Source organism: Hippichthys cyanospilos, chromosome 3, assembly GCF_059441005.1.
Source record: "Hippichthys cyanospilos isolate Australia breed blue-spotted pipefish chromosome 3, RoL_Hcya_1.0, whole genome shotgun sequence".
In the NCBI taxonomy this organism is placed as follows: Eukaryota; Metazoa; Chordata; class Actinopteri; order Syngnathiformes; family Syngnathidae; genus Hippichthys; species Hippichthys cyanospilos.
This window is the reverse complement of record NC_142371.1, coordinates 26,031,128-26,055,222: the sequence shown is the minus strand read 5'-3', so window position 1 is coordinate 26,055,222 and position 24,095 is coordinate 26,031,128. Positions and strand designations below refer to the sequence as shown.

The window sequence follows — 24,095 nt, the reverse complement described above, 5'->3', positions numbered from 1 at the left end:
CTTGTGTTTGTCCAAATACTTCGAAACTTAACTTATGTGATGGGAGTAGCATGAAATTACTAACAATTGAGTTATAATACATTTAATTATTTCAAAATTCATAATACGTCGATATTGCATCATTCCCATTCTTTTGTTACATTCACAGCTTTCTAAGGCATAGAGACAAGTACTGTACAATGTCCATCACAATCAAAACACAAATGTATCCCCTTATGTTACCACTATATTGCCCCTTTCAAATTAAGTAAATGTCCAAGCAGTGATAACAGCAGTCATTATGTCAAAATAAGGCAGAGAAAAGTAAAACACTTTGTTGTGGGGTGAACCACGAACCAAGAAAGTTTAGAAGAATGTATGGCGGTAATGCAATCATTCAATCCTTACAACCACTCAAGCACCATCCACATGTTTGACATGATGACCAAGAAATTAGCCTGTACACTAACACAATGGAATGTTTGCCATGGGTAAACACATTTCCTTACCAAAGTTTGCCTCAGTGGAGATCTGTGCTCTACTGAGTGATAATAGCGGTGGGATGATGAAATGACCATTGAATTGTTAACCACTTCACAGAACAAAATGCACATTTCTCACATTTAAGTCATCCTTTCCCAAAGACATATTTTTAGCTTTTTGTCCAGACATTCAATCCAGGTACTTATTTATACATATTTCTTTTCATTTTTTTCAAGTGTTTGGCTGCAGCATGGTTGGTACTAAAATACTAAAGCAATCCATTACTTTATGTAATTAGGTACAAAAGTAATCAATAACTCTATAATTAAAGAAATCACTATTGATTACTTTAATGCTTTAGAACCCACAATAATCAATTACTATTACCAAAATTAGTGCTTCTACTATTACCAAAAATAAACAATTACTTCAATAAGGTAATCGATTACTTTAGCGTCTAAAATGACCAATTGCATAAGTACTTTTAGTACCTAAACTAATCAATTACTTTAATACCAATGTACCTAGACTTCATCAAATACTCAGGACACATTTTGCACTTAGTAGTAATTAGTACCTGGTATTGAATGTCCAGACTCTTAAAAAAAAATGTCATTGGAAATAAATGAGTTAATAGACCGTGAACGTAACATAGCTTTGGTCATCATGGCAGGCGAAGTAAGCGATCAGCTGACCGTTGCAGATCATTAGAAACAAGCCGCTACCTGTGGAAGAACAAAGCAAAGAAAAATCTCATCTGTGCACATTGTACTTGTTCTGTAAAGGCTTGCTAGTTAGTCTCACCTAAGGCCAACCACCACTGCCATGCCAGGGGAAACTCCAGCATCACTGAAACATTTGAAATAAATAATCATAGGATCGGATAAAAAAAGCTAAAGGGCTCGTTTTCTTCACGGTAAATACATTAATACTACTCCACTCACCAAGGCTGGTGATGAAGACGTGCAGAAAAGTGACAGTGAGGGCATAGTCCCACACTCTCTTCTTCACCACAGCGGCAAACAGCAAGCCACTGGAGAAGTAGGTGATCTCCATGGACAGCAGGTTGACTGGCACAGAAGAACCAAAGACATTAGGAGAGAGAGAGAGAGACAATATAGTTGTTGGTTATCATGCAGGTTAGCTGCCTGCAATGCACTCACCTAAGTACTTGGAGACAGAGTCCTCCGGCTTGGTCTTGAAGTCAAAGGGGATTCGTCCATCAAAGTCATCCAACCTGTGTTGAGTTTGAAACTAGGTTAGATGTCACCATTATGAAAAAGAAATAGAAGGAATTCCAAGGGAAAATCAAGTCAAACATGTTTTTTTTACAATATGTTCTATAGGGCCCCAAGAGTTTAAAAACAGTAATCTGATGATTATTGTATTTGTCAAATGTAACTTAAACATCAAAAACCTATTTGTTTTTTATTCATGTAGGAAGGTGGCCATTTTGCCACTGAAAATGACATCACAGTTGCGCAGGGTTAAGGTAATGAATAAACTCAGAAAACAAGTGGAAAAAATACCCCACAAAATACACTTTAATAAAACGAGTGAGAGTTTTTTATTGTACTGCAAATGTGCATGTGTCTCAAGGTTGGTGTCTCACCTGAAGGCACCAAAACAAACACTGCCGATCATGTAAAACAGAGAGTAGAAGACTAGCAGGCAGAGCAGCAGGTTGAGGAATACGGTCTGGCGGCAGAAAGAGATGTTCATATAATACCACGGAATTGACATCAATCCCATGGTAGATAACACTAGGCGGAAGTAACTCGGAGGTTGACAAGTGAATGTTCAGCACTGAAGCTACAAAAATGTTGAAGAATCTTCATAGGCCACTACTCCATTACTTACAGTAAATAACATAAAGACAATAGTAAAAGTGCAATTTAGCTTCAGGTGAACAATGTCAAGTTTTATATTGTATCCCTAAATCATCATGCTAATACATTGCTGTGTTCATTTACAGCTGTGGTGCTGTAAAATCAGCAGTTCGAGTACCCCAGGAAAAATGTGTACGTCAGGGGGTATGAGAGATTTTAACAGCATTTCTGGGGTTATCAGCAAATTTAATTTCATGCGTTTTAATGCCAAGACTGGAACAGAAACAGTTTTCTTTTCAAATTCTGAGAAAATTGATTGGAACAGCAGAGTTTTGCTTAATTATGTTAACGTGAATCATTTTCATTATGTGTAGCCTAAGCCTTTGTTTTGTTAAGTTTTATACAGATGTGCATTTGACTGTCATTAGTGATGCAATTTTCTGCAAGATGAAATAAAACAGATGATGTTACATGATCAATATTCTGGAGTAGGCGAATAAGATATGCCTAGAGCTACCATGGCAAAAGTGGTTACAAAGTTTAATTTATGTGACAGTGATGGCATACTACTCAGTTATTTATTTTTATTTTTCTGACTAAACATTCTTTGCGCTTCTTAGGATGTTCTTAAAAAATATCATTTTTCACAGGGGGTACATCATTTGAAAAAAGTTCAGAACCACTGTGTAAATCAGTCTTTGTATACCAGAGGCCATTTGTGTTTCTCCATGTGATTCCCACCACCAAGTGGGTTTAGATTACACAATTTAAATGAAATGAACGGGAAATTAATCTATATTTACTGAGCTATCTATTCTGGTGACCTATAGTGACAGGCATAACACTGACATGCCATAACACTAGATGGCAGAAGCGACATTTTAACCTCTGTATCCAACTTGTTGACATCAAACAAGAACATAGTTGTGTTCAAAACAGACTCAGATTTTCTTTTGACTATTTTTATCGCTTTTTTTAAGTGAAATATACGCCTTGGCTGAATAAATGTTGGGAAACAACGCACTGCGAGTCTGTGATACCCTAAAATGCATGATATATTTTGTTCTCATTTCTGTTATGTAACAAAATAGGGCAAACTCAAATATGATATCTCTGGCTGATGCATTCTAATAATGACAGTCAATCATGCAAATCCTTATTATGCATCGGATCCTATGAGATTGCAGCCCAGGTGTGAGTACGTGCGGCTTCACTTCTGTCAAAATCTAACCACCATGTGTTTTTTACATTACAATACAACATAAGTGCCATTGTAAATGCATCTACCACGTTAAAATGTCAACATTTAGAATTGCACGAAGCTGCTTTACCTTCGAGTCGACCGCTTTGCTTTTGAAAGCCATCTCATGGTGATCTTCGCGTCAGCACAATAATGCGTGAGGTGAAACTGGCTGCGCATTTAAGCCGCCCCTCCTCATCATCATCCTGATCCTCTTCGTCATCCTCCATCCTTTCCACGGCGGTCCTCTGCCGCCATCTATGGGTCAGATTGTGACACGACCAAGCGTGCCCGCGTCTCCACTGCACTGAAATGAACTCACCTCACCCTAGAAAAAAAAAGCAGCACGGGCCTTTGTTCGCTAAAATCATCGTTTCAACCCCACAATGCACCGAATAAACACAACAACGGGTGTTTTTAAGTATGTAAACAAATCGCTGCAATGCTACGAGCTAAAGTGCGTGGTGGTGATCTCCGGCCATTATGTACGATCGTGTTGGTTAAATTGGAATACTTCGGATGATTGAAACATGCCCAACAAAACAAGCTAAAACAAACCATCGAGTTAATTAATCCCTGAATTCATCCCTTTTGATATACACGAGAACCCCCAAATGAGAGCTCGTAGCTGTTCTCTGGTTACGTTACGAGCCCGACGCGTTGCGTAAGATTTAGACGTTATGTGTCTTGTTCGACTTTTTCAATTTGGGTGTAAAAATAACAAGCGTTCCCTTCGCCTTTTTTACCCATGCATCAACACAACTGCACATGGGTTGTCCACGCGTAGCTAAAAAAAAAACACTTAAAACACGAAGAATATAGCAAGTGAACGTCAACAAAGTCGGATTCCAACGGCATTGCCGTGCAATAAGTATAAAATGAAGCTGACGTGGAGTAAAATGTGAGGGAATGTACGTATTTTTAATATATTATTAATCGCATACAATGTGAACATGCAAACGCGGCGAGCTCGCTCCCGTCGACCGGTTACTCGAGTGGAACACCGCCGGTCAAAGTGTGTCCTCACTGGGTTGTGTCACGCGCACACCAGTCAAAGCGTGAGTGCGTGAGTGCGCGCGCGTGTGTTGCATTGACCACTGATCGTAAAGTGAACTTTTTTTTTTTCCTCCTGCACAAACTTGCCAAGCAGCGCATCTCACGCGCATGCGCTGCCTCCTGAGCTCGAAATAAGAGTTAAAAGAGAAACGAGGTGAGTTCCACATTTTTGATAAAAAAACACAATAGGTTGACTCATTGTAATTTATTGTAAGTTATGGGTGTTTTGTTAAAATAAAATCCCGTGGCGTTTCAACACGCGGGCGTGTTTGCGTTATTTTCCTCCACTCCGGTTTGTGAAACGGTGAGAATAAATCGTTTTTCAAGTTTCTATTGAAGAATTTAATCACGCAACAATGTCGAATGTTGTGAGAGTGACGCGGTGTTTTTATCAGTCTAAATGCCGATCCGAGAAACTGCGGTAAGGTCTTTTTGCTATTGTTATTAACCAGGAAACTTATTTATTACGGCTTGCCCTTAGCAGGCTGCATCCAATCCCGATGCTAATGCTAGTCAGAGCGGAGCTAGCTGACAGTTAGCTTTGTGTCGGCGCTAAGCTAGCCGAGCTGGGGCTGACATTCCGTGACAACAAAGTGCAGAAAATAAGCGGGGCGATAGAAAACAAGTCGCCGGGAATTTACCCGGCAACGGTCGACCTTTGTTCGACGCCCCTACCCGGCTCGTGTGTGTTGTTTCGTGGCATAACTTGAGTAATTTACATAGTTTACAACGTGTTGGTTGGCCTCTTCCCACCCCCCCAAATGCTCCGCCATTTTGTACCAAGACGAATGCTAATCACGGGGCGCTCTCGCCTCCACTTTAATTTATGGCACGAATAAAAAAACGAGAGAAATGGTGTACTGAGTCAAACTTAATACACACGCATTGTCCCGGCCTCGTTAGTTACTTTTCCCCAGCTTGAGACCCTTAAACCGCACAAAAACACCATCTTATTCCCAGCGTTGACCCTGCGTCAGGACTAAAACGTTATATCGCAATACAAATAAGAATAAAACGAAAACAAGTTGAGCCAGTCTGCGTGGAAAGCGGCGTTCTTGTGGAAAGTGTTAAACAAATCGAGTCGTCGTTTGTTTAGGTGAAGGCAAAGCGACGTCTTTAAGAGATACTGCTAAAACGAGGAAAAGATAAACTTATGTGCTCATCTCTAAGTCTGGACTTGTTTTCTTGTGTTTACCATGAAACGGGGTGTAGGCTCGTCCTATTGGGCCGCTTTGTCAACACAATTCCCCGCTAGTTGGCTTGCAAAAAGAGTCTTATTAGTGAGTGTTTTCTGTGTGTGGAATCCAAGTGCATGGTGGATCCTGCGAGCCAATACATAGTCGCCATCTAGCGGTGATGTTGCAAATCGCTGTTTACGAAGTGCAGGTAGCGTTTGCGGAGGAAGCATTCAGACGACTTACTCGACGGTTTACAGAAGGCAACAGTAAAAGTCAGACCTATAAGTGATTACCTTTGTTTATTTATTTATTTATTTTTGCAGTATTTCTGATCGTCTCTTTTGCAGGATTTTTTTTAAGGATTTGAAATGGCTGAAACGCCACCCAGTGACGGCCCCTCTCAAGGTGCAGACTTTGACATGATGGGCGCTCTGGACTGGAAAGATGGGATTGCCACATTGCCAGGAAGTGACATCAGGGTACAACAAATTAGTTGAACTACTTTACATCGTGGACTGGTTGTTAGCACATCTGCCTGAAGAGATATGAGGTCCCTGCATGTGCTTACTTTCTGTGATAAATCTCATTTGTTTTGTGTTCTTCAGTTCCGCATGACAGAGTTTGGCACCCTTGAGATTGTGACAGACATAGAAGTTAAAGGGCAGCAGCCGATCCCTAAAAAGGACACATTGGACCCGGTGCCTTCTCACAGTCCCACCCCTCCACCCGAGGGCCAATCGCAGACCAAAACAGCCCCTGCACCGGCTAATAATATTCAGCTGGCATCATCTCAAGGAAAAGGTACCACGGTTTACCCTTTTTATCAATGCTAAGGTTTGTCTCTACTTGACATGTGATTGGTCAGTGACAAATCCAGGGTGTACTCCGGTTCCCATTTTTTTCCGCAGCCCCTGTTCCCGTTATCTTGTCTTTGGAGGAGACCCCCACGCTAGAAAGCCCCAAAGTGGAAGTTGGTCCAAGTGTGGAAGTTGGTCCAAATGCGGAGCTTACTCAATGCCGGACCTGTGGTGTTCACACTGCTCGGGATGCCCTCTTACAGGGAAAGTTCTGCAGCCCGAACTGTGCGCAGCCCACCAGCGGAAGGTACCAATCACAAAAGCCCCTATGTTTTTTTTTTTTACAGGTATAACGATTAACTGACAACTAATTGATGAGCAAATTAATTATAATTATTTTTGGTAATCTATTAATCATTAAGGCATATAAAATGCTTAGAATTTCAGTTAAGTTAAAATATTCTCTGATTTCTTTAGTCCAATAAAATCCCGTGGCGTTTCAACACGCGGGCGTGTTTGCGTTATTTTCCTCCACTCCGGTTTGTGAAACGGTGAGAATAAATTGAATAATATTGATTTGTATTGTGTTAAATCAGAATAAGTCATCTGCAAACATCTTTTTTTTTCATTTTGGAAAAATTTTGCCAATTTTCTGACATACTAAAGACAAAATAAGCAATCAAATCGATTTAAAAAAAATTAAAGCAAAAAAAACAAAATCAAAATTTTCATTAATCTTTTGACTAATCAATTATTAAAACAATTGTTAGTTGCAAGCCCTTTTTTTCCACTATGGATTGAACTTTTTCTAAAAACATATTTTTTTGGTTCGGTTCAGGTCATCTCCTGGAGAAGCTCGAGAGTGCCAGGCCACCGAAAGTGAGACTTTAGGTAAACGTGTACGTAAAAAGAGGAAAATCTATATGGATTCTGGCGATGAGGAGGAGGACAACCAAGAGGAACCAGAGGTAGGAAGCGTCCACATGCCAGTTAGGATAACCATATGTGACAACAATGTGGTCACCAATTTTCTACTTTTAATTTTGCCAGGAGAAAGCCAGGACTACCAAAGGCAGGAGAGGATCCAAAATTGCCAAACTTGGTATGTATGTTTTGCGATGACACCATATCCTCCAGAGATCCAGAGTATTCATTTGTGTCCACTAGGACTGTGCGATATTGCTTGAATAAAATCTTTTTTTTTTTGTTTTGTTTTTGTTTTAGTTTTTTTTCTGATTTTCTTGTTTTTATCCCCCTCCTATTTTAAGAAAATAAGTATTAAAAAAACTAAACAGAAATTCTCTTCTTAGAATTAAAGTTCCCAACAGTTACCTTGCATGAAATACTTCCGTAATCAAATGTAGGGTAATATATTGTATGAGATTAATACAGTGCAAACTTTTTTTCAGGATTGTTAAAGGTAAACATTGCGACTTTTCTCGATTAGGATACAAACAAAGTTATTCAGATAAGATGCTTTCCTGTGTAAGTGACTCCTTCACCTTAAGCTGCTTTTTAGCAAGAGTTCATAGATTGACGTAATCTAGTTCACCTCGTAATGCTTGACATATTCCTGTTTTACTTCCTGTAATAAGTTTGTCATGCTGCTACCTTTTGTTGCAACTGGCCTTAAAAAATATTGCGGCATGGTGTTACCGGCTCCACGTCTGTCGCCGCAAACCCAAACCACCGACGATACAACTCCTGCCTTAGGAACCAAACGTTGACATACTTCAGCTGTAGCCATTGAGCTATTCTTCTGTCTGCCATGAGTGTGAAGGAAACAAGAGGTTTCTAATTTAGTAGTAAAAACGTTCTGCATCTACCAAGCAAATTTTAATCTTGGGCTTATAGAACTAATGTTGAGCAAAACTCCAGTGTGGTCATCTATAATCACAACCGTTTGTTTCCATTTATTTCATTGCTCCGCCCCCAGCCACAGCCCCACTGAATAAGAAGCGGGCTTGGAGTTGGCCGGCCTACTTAGAAGAGGAGCGGGCCATTGCTGCTCCTGTCAAACTCTTCAAAGAGGTAAGCGTCCATCTGGTCAAGGAGCAAAATTTCTTTGCCTACTCAAAAGTAGTGATGGCGAAAATGAAGCTTCACGAAGCACTTGTGATATTTTTTGACTCCTCTAGATAGTGCTTTTGGTTGATAAACACTCGTGTCATGAAAATGTATTCAATTTCCACTGCATCTTTGAATGGAGAGTGCCATCTAGAGGAGTCCAAAAATAACAAGTGCTTTGTGAAGTGTGTCCATCACTACTTTTGAGTCCCCAACCAATCGTCTGCGCTCATCCCGCAGCATCAGTCATTTCCTCAAAGCCGGAACAGCTTTAAAGTGGGCATGAAGTTGGAGGGCCTGGATCCATGTCACCCGTCTCTTTTCTGTGTGCTCACCGTCGCAGAGGTAAGCCAACCTTTCCAAACTTTAATGAGCCAAGGCATACTTAAGAAAGATAGTGTTACTGGATGGAGCATGAACCATATTGACAGATCCAAGGCTATCGAGTGAGGCTTCACTTTGACGGCTACCCAGAGTGCTACGACTTCTGGGCCAATGCAGACTCGTGGGATTTAAAACCGGCAGGCTGGTGTGAGAAAAACGGACACAAATTATTATTGCCTAAAGGTATGCACCCAACACAAACTGTCCTAACATATACAAGCGTTGCTTTTTTTTTTTAAGTTGGCATCCAATTTGTCTTGTAGGTTGTAAGGATGGAGAGTTCAACTGGAGCATGTACGTGAAGAACTGCAGAGGCCAGCTGGCCCCCAAGCACCTCTTCAAAAGTCTCAACACGGTAAGTGTCACGCACCGTCAACATCCGAAGCTGTCCGGCGGCTCTTTTCATTCCCGCTCTGTGTCAATGTATCCCCTGTCAGTCCGTGACTCCCTCCGGATTTCGAGCGGGCATGAAGCTGGAGGCGGTCGACAGGAAGAACCCGTCGCTGATCTGCGTGGCAACCATCGCAGCTGTGGTGGACAACAGACTTCTCATTCACTTTGACAACTGGGACGACACGTATGATTACTGGTGAGCCTGACTGCCAGCGAGACGCCTTGACAGTAGAGCATGAATTGACACGTGTCCAATAATTATGCAATTAATAATACTTTATATATCCCATGATCAGCATAACTACATGCCCTAGGCAAATGAAATTATTATTATTAATTATCTATCAAAGTTCCCGCAAGATATTCAAACGGATCTAGATTTGTTAATCAATAACCATCCATCAACTATTGATAACCAATATTACAACTTGACATCCAGCATGTGGATCGGAGGGTTTGAGCTGCAGTGGCTGCTTCAAAGTGCCTCGTTGTTGCAGTGTTGAAAAGCCGCGTGAAGCCCAGCGAAACATACAACAGCTATATTTCCTTGTTGCCATTTGTTGGCCTAAGAAAGATGCTAAATGAAGAAAACAGTTCTTAAAGGGGAATTCATCCCAATTTTGAAAAAATGTGTTCTATAGAACCCCTCTAGTGTAATCACCGACTATTTTATGTATTATATGATTTGTAAAATACAAAAAGATACATCTTAAGATCTTTATTCCTATTCTACAAATGCAATACCAATCAAAATGTATGCCATGTAATGACTAGTGGGGGTGAATACAATTTAATTCCAACTAATTTTAATACACTCACAAAAGACTTTTGGGGTGTTTCTACAGTTTTCCTTATGAAGCCTTTTTATTGAAAACGTGACAATCCGTGATTCAAGTTGCGCCTGTCCTGTTTCCCGCGCGAAGGTGTGACGCTAGCAGTCCATACATCCACCCGGTAGGCTACTGCGAGGAGGCCGAACTCACTCTGACCACTCCAGCTGGTAAGACACAGACCAAGACACATGTGGGTCAGTATCAACTACTTTGCTGTTATGTAAGGCCGAACTAATATCACGTAGTAATTAATCATCATTGCCTGCTGCCTTGCTTTTAACATGCTGATTTTACGACCAAGTCTAGAATGATTCCTAATTTAGCCACGTTATGAACTACCTTTTTTTTTTCATCATTACTATTTCTTAAATGGGTATCATTTGGTTAGAATCAACACACAAAAGACTTCATTTATTAACATTAATATTTTTTTTATATATTTCTTCATTTATGATTTTGAATGATAGTCCCATTCCTGAGCTTGTTGATCCGTTTAATATTTTGGAACTAAAATATCTCAAAAATACCCATTTACCAAATAAAGCCTGACTCACTCACAAACTCAATCAAATCATTTCGGGCTGATGTTACATTCACTTGCATTTGGGACACAATCCAATACAAGAATGTATCAAAAATTCTGAGTTTACTACATAAACATGGTTATTACTTGATTGAAGTTTGCAATGGTTTAGAATGTAACTGCATCATAATGAGAAGCGTTTCTAATATTTAGCTGCAAAATATTAGAAAGCGCTTTGCTTCGATGCAGCCGAGAAGCCGACAACCTTTGATACAGTTCTTTGGATGGTTGGATTGTTCAGGTGTACCTAATTTTCTGGTGGTTGCCATTAGTTTCCTTTAACCTATTGCAAGTTGGAAAAGTTGGGAAGGCATGCTGCACTCACTGCCGGAACACTTTTGCACACACATCATTTAGCTTGATTTTTTTTAATGTGCCCTCACCAGAATATAAGCAACCAAAGAGTTTCTCCTGGGAGAAATATTTGGAAGAGACGAGCACACAGGCCGCTCCTGCTCGGGCTTTCAAACCGGTATGTTTCACACACGTGTCAATAAATGTAATGGATATAATGGAGATGATCCATTAGCCAGCTTATTGATATTTCCAAACCCTCCTGGGACTTTTTTGGAGTGACTATGTTTGTTGATTTTCTACGCAGTCAACTGGTGGGAAAATGAAGCTTCATGAAGCACTTGTCATATTTTTTTGACTCTTCTAAATCAGGGGTGCTGTCGATCATCGTATTCAATTTCCACTGCATCTTTGAACCAATAGTGCCACCTAGAGGAGTCCAAAAACATCACAAGAACTTCTTGACGCCTCGTTTGCCCATACAACTGTGAACTGTGTGTAACGGTAGCTTTTCTTGCAGAGACCTCCGCATGGCTTCCAGGTGGGGATGAAGGTGGAAGCGGTGGACAGGAGGAACCCCATGCTCATCCGTGTCGCCACCGTCGCAGACACGGAAGACCACCGGCTTAAGGTACAAAACGTCCGCCGGCTCAGGTGGCACTCACTAACCGCCGTTAACTGTCTTTTAGATCCATTTTGACGGCTGGAATCCAGAGTATGACTTCTGGGTGGAAACGGATTGCCCCGACTTGCACCCTGTAGGCTGGTGTCACAAAACCGGACATACTTTGCAGCACCCTAACAGTGAGATGTTTGGTTGTCTCCTGCATTCAACCTCTTTTAAAAAGTACTTTTTTTTTTTTTTTAACCTTCTCTACACTTGTTTTTATCTGTCCTCTCAGGTGTTAATGATGTGAGTCCTCCAGGACAAGGATGTCCCACCCCGGGGTGCAACGGAGTCGGCCACATTAAAGGACCTCGTTACGGAACACATTATACGTGAGTCCCGTTTCATTTTGTCCCCCTCATTTGAGATAATTTCAAATGAGCGAGGACATACCCATCATCAAGCGTGCTGTTCTGTGCAGTCAGGTGAGTTGCCCCTACTCAGAGACAAATCTGAACAAAGAGAGCTTGCTCCCAGACCGCCTCAGCGGCGAACGGCCATTCACGCTGGGCGGCGCCCTCCCCCGCGGGCGACGCCCCGATTCCAACGCAACCACCATCGCGCAGACGGCTTCCGCGCAAGACCGACTGGAGGCAGCAGACGACCCCCACCCCAGGTCCGCCCCGAGAGAGCTCCTTTCCATCTTTGACATGCAGCACAACGCTTAAACCCTACTTGAGAGTCAGTTGTCTCTGTTGCTAGGAAACCACCTGAGGTGGATGAGCTGTTGGGCCGCAGTAGCCACTCGGAGACACTAGGTGGTGCCAGTGAGCATAACCAGAATGGAACCAGAGTCAAACGGTAAAAGAAAGTGAACCCCACCAGGAATATGAAATTGATTCTAAGCTCTAAAATTGTTCTTTTCCAGGACTGCCACTGTTCCCAAATATCTGAAAATGCATTACGTGAAAGAGGAGTCTGGCGATGGTAAAGGTGTGTGCATTTTAATTGAGTGGAACTTCTTAAGTAGAATGAAATATTTGAAAAACAAAAAAAATGGAACGGAAATTGAAGTAATCCATTCCATATGGCAAACTGTTGCCATCATAAAACTCTTTTGAGCAATCTTTCAAGTAATTTGACTTAAGGGGTAGGGGTGGGATGAGACCTTGTACTCTGAGATCAAAACGCCACGAGATTTCTCATCTTAGCAATTAGCCGCTAGCTAGCAGCGCTCAAGTGCCCCCATGAGCGATTAAAGTACTTTTCAGTGGCAGTTTAAGAGACGTGAATCAATACTCTTCCTTGATTCTGACATCTCGACGCCGTCGCTGTTGCTACTGATCACTTTTGCAAACCAGGTTGAGACAAATGTGTTTTCTGTGGGTCTGACTTGTCTCATTGAAAAACAACTTCTGGGGGTGGACAGCGATCTGAAATCTCAGTTTAAAAGTTGGCTTTAAAAATTTGACCATTCATTATTTAGTGGGAATATGTTATTTGGGCCTCTATAATTGTTGTTTATTTTTTCCCTATTATCCAAATACCAAAATAGAATATAAAATAGAAGCAGCCCTACTTGAGAAATACAAAACGCCCTAATTACTTTATCGCCTTTGTGGCAATAATTTGGTCTTCTACTTGAAGAAATGAATAGTAGAATATTGATACATTAGACCAAGGGTGTCCAAAGTCGGTCCTCGAGGGCGGCTGTCCTGCATGTTTTCCAGGTTGCTTTCCCCGACACACCTGATTCAAATGATCAGGATCGTTATCAGGCTTCTGCTGAGCTGATCGTTTGAATCAGGTGCGTCGGGAAAAGAAACCTGGAAAACATGCAGGACAGCGGCCCTCGAGGACCGACTTGGGACACCCCTGACTGTGTGTAAACTCCATTTAAGCTCGATAACGCACCTGTAACACTCCTGTTAATGGTTACATTAGCGTGCTAGCTTGTTAATTTTCTTGCCATCTGCGCAACTAGAAGTTTGAAAAGTGGAAAAGCTATTCTGGGCAGTATTTTAATTGACTCATTCTGCCAAAATCTCAACCTCATGGATTTAATCTCGTAAGGCATCTGGTCTCATGGGATTTGTTTCTCGTCCTATCCCTAATAACAGATGATGTAATAATAGCAAGGCCAATGTTTGAAGTACTTTTTGAAACTAATGGACATATAGCAGGACTGCGGTTGCGTTCCACTATATTTAGTTCAAAACGGAAAACCCACTGTGGCACTAAACGGTCTCGTGTGCTTTGCCACAGCATCCCCAGACTCCATTTCCCTCCAGCAAGCCCTTCATGAATCTGTGTTTTCCCCGGGGGTCTCTGCTGCACCCCCCCACCGGGTGGCGCTGTGCTGGGACAAACACTGTCAGCTACTGCCTGAGGTTCTGGGCCTCACCGCCAAGAGGGTGGCGGGATGGAGCACGGAGGAGGTCTGAAGGATTATAGTTATCGTCTTAACATTGCATACAGTCATTTTCCCTCACAATATTACAAAGAATTGATTTGACAGGCAGTGTGAAAAGGACTTGTGATTTGGTTGTTTCCCCTCCAGGTGGCCAGTTTTGTGAAAGGACTCCCAGGTTGTAAAGAACATGCAGCTACATTTAAAACCGAGGTAACGTTCTCACCACCCTTGAATACGTCCCAGATTTTTGTTGTTTCGCGGTGAAACGTTTCCTTCTTTTCCCTAGCAAATCGACGGCGAGGCCTTTCTGCTGCTTACTCAATCAGACATCGTCAAGATCCTGTCCATAAAGTTAGGTCCCGCTCTGAAAATCTACAACTCCATCCTCATGTTTAAGAGTGCAGATGAAGAGTAGCTGAGGAGTCCAAGACACAACGGTCACATGAAAGCCATCAGTTTCAAGAAGTTGCTCCTTTCTCGTTGGACTTTGTAAAAAGGAGCGCGTTCCTTAAAACTTGTACGATTGTTTACTGAAATGTCTCCTAACTACAGACACTTTCAAAAATGTTCTTTACGTTGTTCGTGGACTTCAAAAAGAAAGAAGCTTTCAAAGCTGGTCCATCAAGCATCTTTGTCGCTGGAGCATTATATTTTTCTTCTCTTCCTCCACGAGAGAGCTGAAAACAGTATTAGTGACGAAGTTCTAATTTTTATTTTATTTTGCGAAGGGTAGGAAACCCCTTTCCCAACAGAGCCCCCCTCGGTTTTATGAAGTCCTCAGAGGGCTGTATACAATCTAAAACCAGTCAAAGAAATGCTTTTTGGTTTTGCACATATTTTGCGAATTCGAGGTTGTCTTTGTTATAAACTAAAATTCCTGGTTTATCATTTTCATTGTTTTGATGGCACATGAATGTTTAATTATTTTTTTTTTCCTTTTGCCATTGTAAGTGAAATGCAGCTTACATGAGGATTTCCTCCTGCTTGGTTCTGCAAAGATTGCAGGCAAAGAACAATAAAAAAAATGTGGCAACAAAATGTCATTTTGGGGCCTCTCAACATTTTGGAATGTGTACATCGGCGAGTGTTTATATGCAAACAGCTTTTTATTTATGTACTCTAATTTAAAGATTACTGGTAGGCTGTCTTGACTCTGAGGACTGTTTGGGAGCGGGAGTTTGTCTATGAAATAAATGAGGTAAACATTTCTTGACCTCGGTCATTTCATTCACACATACACTTAAGATACACGATGGGCGATTTTGCTCACAGACGGCGTTTACGCCATCAATGAACCCCAATGGAAGAATTGTGGCTAAGAAGATTACAAAGCAAATAGCTTTGTCTTGCTATCGTCTGCTAGCGTAAAACTTAACGAATCACGTGAAGCTCGATAGGACACTTGCGCGACAGTCCAGAAATGTCCTAAGTCAAAATTGTTTTATTTCTATTTTTTTTAAAAACAATTTAAGATTTGCATTAAATAGTCACATTTAAAACATGGATCTGGCCACAACCACCATTAGTCATAACAGGAAAGGAAATTACTGTCACGCAGGTCAACGCTTCAGTCGGGACTTTCGGCGAGCATCCTGTTATAGCACAGGAACGCGCGCTGCTCTGACAGATTCTGGATGCTGTAGGGGTGGCCTGTTTCAGCAAAACAAGAGAAAAGAACCATGAATGAATCGTAAAGAAATCATGTCGCTTTCAGTGGAAGAGCGGTTAGCGCGTCCGCCTCACAGTTGAGGGTCCCCGAGTTAAAATCCACCTGGCTTGGGACTTTCTGTGTGGAGTTTGCATGTTCTCCCCGAGCCCACGTGGGATATCTCGGGGTACTCCAGCTTGCTCCCGCAATTCCAAAAAATGTGTATGGCAGGTGAACTGGACGCTCTAAATCAAGGGGTGTCAAACCTTTTTTTTGTAGTTGTTGTAGTTATACTGTAGTTTATGTCAGAGGGCTGTAATAAATTTTAACTGTCACACACATGACCTAGTTTTGAAGTCACAGGCCGATAAAAACTGTTGAAGACAGATTGGGAACAATAAAAGTTGCTTTTTGAGGACAACTTACGAGTTCGGTATTTCAACCAGGAACTTCAAATCAAATTAGCTTTTTGCGGGCCACATATAATGTGGCGGGCCAGATTTGGCCCCCACGCCTTGGATCGAACACCGGTGATGTAATGCTTTACAAGAATTTAAAGCAGGAGGGCCAAACTCATTTTTATCGTGGGTCACATTGTAGTTATCGTTTCTGTCAGAGGGCCAGAATACATTTTCTTTCGAGTTTGGTATTTTAGTCAGAAAGTTTAAGTTAAATTAGCATTTCACGGGCCACATAAAATGCTGTGGCGGGCCAGTCTGGCCCCCGGGCCCTGAGTTTGACATCTGTGTCAGGGGTGTCAAACTCATTTTTCTGACGGGCCCACATTGCAGTTATTGTTTCGGGAATAAAGTGTGCTTGTCACACAGATATGCAGAAATTTGAAGTCAAATCAGTATTTTGCAGGCCACATAAAATGACGTAGCGGGCCAGATATGGCCCCCACGCCTTGGGTTTGACACCTGCTCTAAATTGTGCTTAGAAGTGACTGGGTGCATGAACTGCAGTTGGCTGGCAACCGGTTGAGGGTGTCCGTCCCTCACCTACTGCCCATAGACAGCTGGGACAGGCACCAGCAGGCCTGCGACGCTAATAAGGCTAAGCGGCTACAGAAAATGGATGGATGTCATTTTCACGCTGGAATTAAACCCACCATTGCTTTTTATTTTTCTTAAAAAAACAAAACAACAACAAAAAACAGGTGCTACAGGGCATACAAATGTTGGCAAAAGTGATTGTTTACATGACAGTATTTAAAAAAAACAAAACAAAACAAAACTATATATCTCAATTGGCCAGCACTAAATCAAAGTGTAAGAAAAATGACTGTTCTTACCACATGGCACCATGAAGTAACTGCCCGCATGCACGTAGGACTCTGTGTGGTCTATGATGACCTTGACAGAGCTTGTCAGCAGGAAAAAAACCTAGAGCAGAAAACAACAAACATTTTTTTAAGAACCCCCCACTGTCCCCCAGGAGAAACCCTCCCCCCCAACTCTGACCGTGGTAGCGCTATGGTCCACCCAAAGCGGTTTCTTCATAAAGGAGCCCAGTAGCATCTTTCCCGTGGAAAAGTTCATACAATGCAGGTCCTCCATGATGCCCATGGTTCCACTTTTGTGGAAGTACCAATTAAAATGGTCGGGGGAGACGGCCCCATCTGCACAAAAATGGTGGCTTAAACTGATTTGAAAAAAAAAAACATTGCCTTTATCATCTTCTTGTCAATTGTACCTGCGAGGGTGGTGGGGAACAGAAATAGAAGCCACTCGCTCAGGTCCGTCTTGTCCCTGGCCCGCAGGGTGCACGGCCTGAGGGGAGGAGCACACAGGTCGCTAACGGAAAGCTCAGCCTGGGGGTGCCTGCTTGACGGAAGGTCTGCAATAAAGACAGGTAGCCGCTTAGCTTAAAACAGTCCTTCTCATATAGTGGAGGCGGGGGGCAAAAATTAAAACGGTAGCCATGACTTGATTAGACCCACTAATCTTTTCAGACGCCTAATTATGCTGCTTGATGAATTTCTAAATTGTTGAATTAAAATGGAAATTTCTCATTCCTGTTCAAATGGGTAAAACACTGAGAAACCTACAGGCAGCATGGTGGAAGAAATGTGATCACATTTACCTCACATGGCTCCAGCGTGTGGAGTTTGCATGTTCTCCCCATGCCTGCGTTTTTATTTTATTTTTTTATGGGTACTCTGGTTTCTCCCCATCATTCCAAAAACATGCATGGCGGACATATCGGGCACTCTAAACTGCCCACAGATGCGCTGTAAATTTAAATGGCCGTTTGTCTCATTCGTGTGCTCTGGAGTTGGCTGGCAACATGCTCAGGGTGGAGCCCCCTACTGGCCGAAGACAGTTAGCTGGAATAGGCTCCAGCATAGCTGCGACCATTGTGAGGATGAGCGCTTGAGATGATGAATAGATGGAGAAAACTAAAGCCCTATCATGATGCTGGATGTTCTGGTGTTTATGACAAGTGTTGAAAAAGTTCAAAGTCCCCCCCCCCCACCCCTTTTGCCGAGATGCAATTTGAGACTGAATAAATCATTATTGAATTGATTTCAAAGTAACACAAACTTACCCGCATCGTCATGCGTTTCCAGATCAATCATGGACACCGGCCCACTTTGGAACCTGCCCGCCAACCCCAAAAAGATAAAAACATGAAAAATACTTTGAGTGGGTCTATGCTCGTTTTTCCTTACATGTCTCGTGAAGGACAGGTGTTGTCCTGTAGGATTTCCTGATTTCCATCCACAACGAAGGTTCCCTGGCGGTTGGGAGTGTAGTCTCGCACTATGTCTTGATGACTCCGAGCGGTGGCTGGGTTGACGGGTACGGTCCGGCTAGTGAAAAAGTCCAAAGCGGAATTTACACTTCCCCTCCGCTCTTTACCTTGGGTATTCGAACAGGGCAGAAAAATGGTAGCACGCCCGGCCGATTTTGGCGAAAGCTGCTTTTGTTTGACTTTTGTTTTCTTGCCAACTTTGGACTTCTTCTGAGTCCGATTTAAAAGCGGCAGAGGCTCAGTCCCCGCGTTCTCTGGCGTCGCGGCGGCCTTCCACCATTCGCCAGGTGATCGTCTCTGCCGTTTGTCGGAAAGCTGTTCTGGAGATCCGGAGGGACCGCATGGAATGGGCTTGCTGGAAACATTTCTCTCACCGGTGCGCTGGTACACTTGCGGCTCTATAACACAAACAAGTTAGCAGCGTTGATTGCAGATGCCTTTGGATATGCGCGGTACATTTATTCACTTAATTTCCCCATAAGCGTGAATGTGAGTGTGACAGTTATTTGCCCGGATAAATAGAAGCAATAGGTCTAGACTAGTGTATAAAGCTTCTCCCCCAAAGACTGGGATAGGATTTCACCCATACAAGAAATATATATAAATATTAAAAAAAAAATGGATGATGGATGGATGTAAAAGGCATTAGATGTGTATTGTACCTGAGTTGCAGTTTTGGTCTTGTTTGACAAATTCCAGGGGGCTGAAAACTGATGGAAGAGAATCCAGATCCTGGAATTCTGGTTGTTCTTGATCAAATGTTTTCCCTATGTCAATATTCTTCCCTTCACCCTTGGTCTTTTTTGCAGCCTTCTTGGTTTTGCTTTTAAGCACATTCTTGGCCTTGGCCGGTGACACTGACCCTGCCTTGGCAGATTTTTCCTGGTTGGCTATGGGCTTCTTGACGAGGGGTGTGGTGTCTCTCATGTCAGTCTGCTCTGCGTTCTCAGGGTAGACCATCCACCACTCTCCGGGCCGGTTTCGTTTCCTTTTCCCAGAAACCTGACACTCCTCAAGGAGAACCTTGTTTTGTTCCGCCGAACTCCATGCAGGGTCTGGTTTCCCCAAGTCAAAATCTGTGGAACCAAAATACCGGAGTCAACTTTTAAAACATGATGGTGCAAAGTGCTGTGCTCGTCGGGGCACAATGCTTAAGAGCAAACCCAAATCAATAATCGGTCATATGTAAAAGTTGTTACATCGAAGTGGGGCGGAATAACTGACATCGATACTAACCCACGCATGATATAAAAGGCTAAGCTGGCTGAAGCGCCAGAGCCACTTTTAGGTAACTGGCTGAAACACTGTGATGCAAAGACTCGCACATTTACCGGGACGCCAGCTACTGTGAAAGGTAACGAAAATAAGATCCTACCTGAAGAAAAATCCTGGCCAACAGCTTTCCACTCTTCTGTGCTGGGCTTCTGATGCCGTATTGTCCTCCTTTTTTCCTTTGCAGATAGCCTGCTGCTCTTGGGATTGTCTCGGCTGACTTTTGAGGACTTCTTCACCTCAGAAGAAGGATCAACTTTCTGGTCACTTGTCTGTCTGCCGGCCACCACTTTACATCGATCGTCCGCCTTCTTATTATTCTGTATGTGTGTATTGCGCCGCTTCGGCTTGTTCTTTTCTTCTATGTTGTCTGACGTTTGTTTGCGTGCTATCTGCTGTTTGAGTGATGTTCTGCTTGGCGGCGCCTCCTCCTGCCAACTGTCCTCAGAGCCTCTGTCCATCCTGGATTTGGACTCTTTGTTACGCTGCTTGCCAATCAATTTAGTGGGAATGGATAGGTAAGGAGGTGCGTCGTCACCCATGATCAAGAAATCGTCCTCCAACTCAGGTGGCGGCGTGGACGTTTTAACCGGTGTCGGGGCCTTCCTGAAATTTCAAAAGCAAGCATGAAAGGTTTCACAATTGAGTTTTTTATTCAATTTTGTAGCATTTGGTTTGGTGTGATGTACTCCGCCTGTCGCTGCTGGAATAAATTTGAGCTCTTAAATAAAACCTTGTTTACTTTCACACATCAGATGGGCAGGCAACAGCCTAAATACTGTACCCCTGCAATGCCGCGCAAAAGCAATATTTTAGTCAATGTAATGTGATTAATCACATTATTATCCTATGGAAAATGCAGGTTCAACTCACAGTTTGATTTTGGGGAGGCTGAAGTCTTGAAGATTCTGCAAGAACACCCAGACGTCTTTTTTCGCGGCTGGTGACAAGCTCTCCTCTGGGGATTTGCTTTGAGTGCCCTCATTGTCCTTCTCGGCAGTGGACACGCTGGTCTCTGGTTGTGCTGATTTTCTGAGAACAGAAAAAAACAAAAAAATACAAAACTCCAAAGAACGGTTTGTTGCTTGGGAGGCTTGAAGAGATTAATGAGATTTCAATACATTTGGATGATCAATGGACAAAACAAATTTCAATCTAATACTACTGTATGTAGAAGTTTAAAACATACGAAATTGAATTAAAAACAACAACAAAAAGTAGAACAGCAGAAGAAAATCTAGAATGTTTTTGACAAAATTTTCTAGACCAGGGCCAGCACCAGACTGCAAGATGTTCTAATAACTGGTAGAAGGTGTGACTCCAAGTCATCATGTCTACATCGTTAGTAATTTTGTTGGCAGAAGCCAAACAAAAACTCTCTTATCAACTAATTCTTACTTGTCAGAGGCTGGCCTAATTGTTGCCGTGTATTTTCCTTTTCCACCATCAGATAAGATCAGCAACGGCATTTTGCTTTTGTGAATAGTCTCTGTCTCTGCTGAGTTCCCATCCACGCTCTCCTCTAGTGGGCTGGATGTCTTCACAGGCTCTTGGAAAGGACAGTTTGAATGATCTGAGACCAAGTTCCGTGTTGAAACAAAATGCATATCAAGTGTGCAGGTCTCTTACCGATGCGTAGTCCAGGACTTGGCGAGTCTGTCGCCGGATGACGGGATGAAGACTAAAGATACAAAAGAAAGCTTGCTATTTAGTTTAGTGTAAATGCCCCCACCCCCAACCCGACACGCACATATGCACACAAACACACACAAAATTTGAACCGTTTTCAACTTTTGCTCATAGAAAATAACATATGATCAATTTTCTCCTGGTTATTGGTTATTATTGTTTTTTTCCAGTCACTAAATTTAATGACCCAATTGTTGCTGATGCTGACTGTTTTAGTTTCTATCTGATAGCAGCTGTTGTTCCTAGAAGCGGTGTACTTCAGAGGTCACACACTTTGAACAAGGGAGGCGGAAAAAAACAAAACAAAAACAAAACCAAAAAAACTACAGGGGAAAAAAATCTGCTCAATTAAAAGATGTCTTCATTGACAGGTGTACTCTTATTTAGAGACTCTGACAATAGAATAAAAGTGAACAAAATTATGGCAGCATCACAGTACTAAAATTTCAGCTCAAATGTGACACATTTTGTAACACATTAAAAACAATCAAATTATTTTATTTAAAAAAAATACTTAATACAGAAGAAATTTTAACCCAATTAAGTTCCCATAAAAAGGTAAATGTTATCTTTTCTTCAGTTTTCATTCTTCTTAGGAAGTCAAAATTGTAAATAGAGCAGATCTGTGGGCAACTCATGTTGTCCTTGGGACTAACTAATACGTGCTGGCAACATTTTTTGGACAATGCACATTAATCCAACAGATCCTCCTCCTACTCTAGTTTGACAATTTACATGTTCTTGTATCTGCAGCAGGACTCAAACATGTGACACGCCGATTCCAAAACTCGAGTCCTTCACAAACAAACTCCTACCATCCTAAAGTGACTTGCGTTCATTGTTTTAAGAGTGGGTTTTACCTTTAAATTCAGTGGAGATGCACATTCAGAAGCTTGGATTTCCTCATTATCAGACTCTGAGGGTCCAAGAGATGAATGAAGAAAATTACCTGGAGACTCTGTGCAGCAGAAAAAAGAATATTTAAAAAATATCAAAGCATTAAAACAACTTAAGAATTGGTCACAACCACACACACATACATACATACATACAATGCGTCAAACATGATCAAACAAAAATCTAATATTGGGTTTAAAAACAGACATGCATGCACACATACATTGACAACAGGCAAAAATTTGTAAATGTTGTCAAATGTGAAAATGTTGTCCTTTGCATTTATTACCAAATATGTGTTTTCATTGTTTTTGTTCACATTTTTTTAGAAGGGAGGACTCAGATGTTTCAGACGACTAAAACAAAAAAATATGAGGTTCAAAGTCACTGTTAAGAAAACACTTTTTCATAAAAAGCTAATTTTCCCCTCCTTTTGTCCAAAATAGTTTGGTGTCACTCAAATTATGACTATATTCAAATAATGATTACTAAAGAACAGGTAAAATCATACCTTTTTTAATTTATTTTTTTCGAAAATTAAAGAATGGAATACAATATTTCATGTGGTACCACACGTGTTTACAAAGACACAGCGCACAATATTAAAGCAGCCTTAAAAAATGAGTGAAAATGCTCGACATCCGCTGGTAGTTAGGTCGCCTTTTCGGGTAAATGCTTGGTACTGAAAGCGTTAATAAGTGGTCATCGTGTATGTTAATGTATGTATGTATGTATGTTAACAATTTATAATCGGTTTGTTTGACGCTTTTATATTAATAAAAAAATGCAAGAGTTAAACAAAAAAAAAAAAACTGACCCAAGTCATCAAACAGCCCGTCGACGTCTCCCATCGACAGCCTGTCTCGGCATTCTTTTACAGATGCGCTGGAAACATCAACAGACTTAGGGGTTACTTCTAAAAGCATGGAATAAAATGTATATATTAATCACAAACTAATTTACTTCTCTGTGTTGCTAGCAAAGCGGAGCATCCTCCTTGGTCTTCTCTGAAGACAGACAGGTTGGCATTTTGTGACTGTTGTACATTTGTCTCTAAAGCCTTAAGGCACCGATGATAATCAGAATAAGATGACTTAACTTACCACATATTGACGCATTGCCTCCATTTCGTGTAGTCTCTCTGTCGAAAACCGGTAACTAGCTAGCTACCAGCTCTCTCGCGTTGTAACCACAAGAATAGGCAGGGTAGACACACATCAGTTAAGACTTTACAACAACAATAATGGCGCCGTACGGTTCGAAACAAAACAGCGCAAGCGCGCAATCTGCGCTATTTGTACTCCCTCGTCGGGGCAGACGAGCCACGTTTAGCTCATTGCTGCCCCTTAGTGGTTAAATTGCGAATCCCTGGGTGGTAGCGGGCAGGCGAAGCAAAGGAAAACGCGCCTACGTGGAAGCCATCTTGGCAGGGGCAGTTTACAGACTATGACAGTCGCAACATATTATTCCCATGGTTTACATTTCGGCAGTTCTAAAACTGTGCAATAAATACAAAGCACAAAACAAACTCGAACTCTTACATGGTATCCCTTTGAGAAAGAAAACGACTTGATATTATCGCTTTAGTTCAAAAAACATTTTGCACCCTCACACTAAAACATTTGGTAAACATTAAGAAAACTGAAGTAAAATGATGGTGACACTGAAGTGCAAAACATAACCAACCAAATACCTA

The 24,095-nt window shown here is 41.8% G+C and overlaps 3 protein-coding genes across 9 annotated transcripts; 1 reads left to right on the top strand and 2 right to left on the bottom strand.

The window, feature by feature from the left end:
* Positions 1-66: 66 nt before the first annotated feature.
* LOC148426552 (putative transmembrane protein 244) lies at positions 67-4,591 on the bottom strand. Its single transcript, XM_088411655.1, has 7 exons — positions 4,476-4,591; positions 3,623-3,859; positions 2,075-2,160; positions 1,626-1,699; positions 1,407-1,532; positions 1,267-1,311; positions 67-1,187 (listed from the first exon to the last, which is right to left on the bottom strand). The coding sequence occupies exons 2-7, from the start codon at positions 3,653-3,655 to the stop codon at positions 1,093-1,095; spliced, it is 459 nt and encodes a 152-aa protein (XP_088267781.1). The 5' UTR covers positions 3,656-3,859; positions 4,476-4,591; the 3' UTR covers positions 67-1,092.
* Positions 4,572-15,349, top strand: LOC148426551 (lethal(3)malignant brain tumor-like protein 4). 5 transcript variants are annotated; one of them, XM_088411650.1, is made up of 23 exons: positions 4,572-4,589; positions 4,682-4,741; positions 6,113-6,244; positions 6,371-6,566; positions 6,674-6,869; positions 7,401-7,530; positions 7,613-7,664; positions 8,499-8,593; positions 8,870-8,974; positions 9,061-9,196; positions 9,277-9,368; positions 9,451-9,602; positions 10,330-10,433; positions 11,209-11,294; positions 11,637-11,747; positions 11,806-11,920; positions 12,019-12,115; positions 12,205-12,399; positions 12,486-12,584; positions 12,652-12,716; positions 13,989-14,161; positions 14,284-14,346; positions 14,423-15,349. In XM_088411650.1, the coding sequence occupies exons 3-23, from the start codon at positions 6,134-6,136 to the stop codon at positions 14,549-14,551; spliced, it is 2,502 nt and encodes an 833-aa protein (XP_088267776.1). In that variant the 5' UTR covers positions 4,572-4,589; positions 4,682-4,741; positions 6,113-6,133; the 3' UTR covers positions 14,552-15,349. The 5 variants fall into 5 exon arrangements, with proteins under 5 accessions (XP_088267776.1, XP_088267779.1, XP_088267775.1 ...); XM_088411653.1 differs by having other exon boundaries at positions 4,588-4,741; positions 10,330-10,406; XM_088411649.1 differs by having other exon boundaries at positions 4,588-4,741.
* Positions 10,156-23,998, bottom strand: LOC148426550 (uncharacterized). Of its 3 annotated transcripts, XM_088411647.1 has the most exons (16): positions 23,503-23,998; positions 23,363-23,406; positions 23,217-23,284; positions 22,363-22,460; positions 21,443-21,494; positions 21,212-21,362; positions 20,687-20,845; positions 19,917-20,419; positions 19,204-19,617; positions 18,459-18,939; positions 18,335-18,387; positions 17,480-17,623; positions 17,248-17,405; positions 17,079-17,169; positions 15,685-15,786; positions 10,156-10,403 (listed from the first exon to the last, which is right to left on the bottom strand). In XM_088411647.1, exons 1-15 carry the CDS (start codon positions 23,524-23,526, stop codon positions 15,704-15,706), a joined length of 2,523 nt encoding a protein of 840 aa, XP_088267773.1. In that variant the 5' UTR covers positions 23,527-23,998; the 3' UTR covers positions 10,156-10,403; positions 15,685-15,703. The 3 variants fall into 3 exon arrangements, with proteins under 3 accessions (XP_088267773.1, XP_088267772.1, XP_088267774.1); XM_088411646.1 differs by lacking the exon at positions 10,156-10,403 and having other exon boundaries at positions 15,558-15,786; XM_088411648.1 differs by lacking the exons at positions 10,156-10,403; positions 23,217-23,284; positions 23,363-23,406; positions 23,503-23,998 and having other exon boundaries at positions 15,558-15,786; positions 21,212-21,360; positions 22,363-22,453.
* Between the last annotated feature and the right edge of the window lie 97 nt (positions 23,999-24,095).

Coding starts and splice junctions, on each gene's coding strand:
- LOC148426552 (XM_088411655.1), bottom strand. CDS start 3,655: ATGGCTTTCAAAAGCAAAGCGGTCGACTCGAAG. Junction 2,161..3,622: donor GCAAAGCGGTCGACTCGAAG/GTAAAGCAGCTT, acceptor TTCTGCCGCCAG/ACCGTATTCCTCAACCTGCT. Junction 1,188..1,266: donor GCAGTGGTGGTTGGCCTTAG/GTGAGACTAACT, acceptor GTTCTTCCACAG/GTAGCGGCTTGTTTCTAATG.
- LOC148426551 (XM_088411650.1), top strand. CDS start 6,134: ATGGCTGAAACGCCACCCAGTGACGGCCCCTCTCAAGGTGCAGACTTT. Junction 11,748..11,805: donor CGGAAGACCACCGGCTTAAG/GTACAAAACGTC, acceptor ACTGTCTTTTAG/ATCCATTTTGACGGCTGGAA. Junction 14,162..14,283: donor CGGGATGGAGCACGGAGGAG/GTCTGAAGGATT, acceptor TTTCCCCTCCAG/GTGGCCAGTTTTGTGAAAGG.
- LOC148426550 (XM_088411647.1), bottom strand. CDS start 23,526: ATGGAGGCAATGCGTCAATATGTG. Junction 23,407..23,502: donor AGGCAATGCGTCAATATGTG/GTAAGTTAAGTC, acceptor GTCTGTCTTCAG/AGAAGACCAAGGAGGATGCT. Junction 18,940..19,203: donor AGACCAAAACTGCAACTCAG/GTACAATACACA, acceptor TTTGTGTTATAG/AGCCGCAAGTGTACCAGCGC.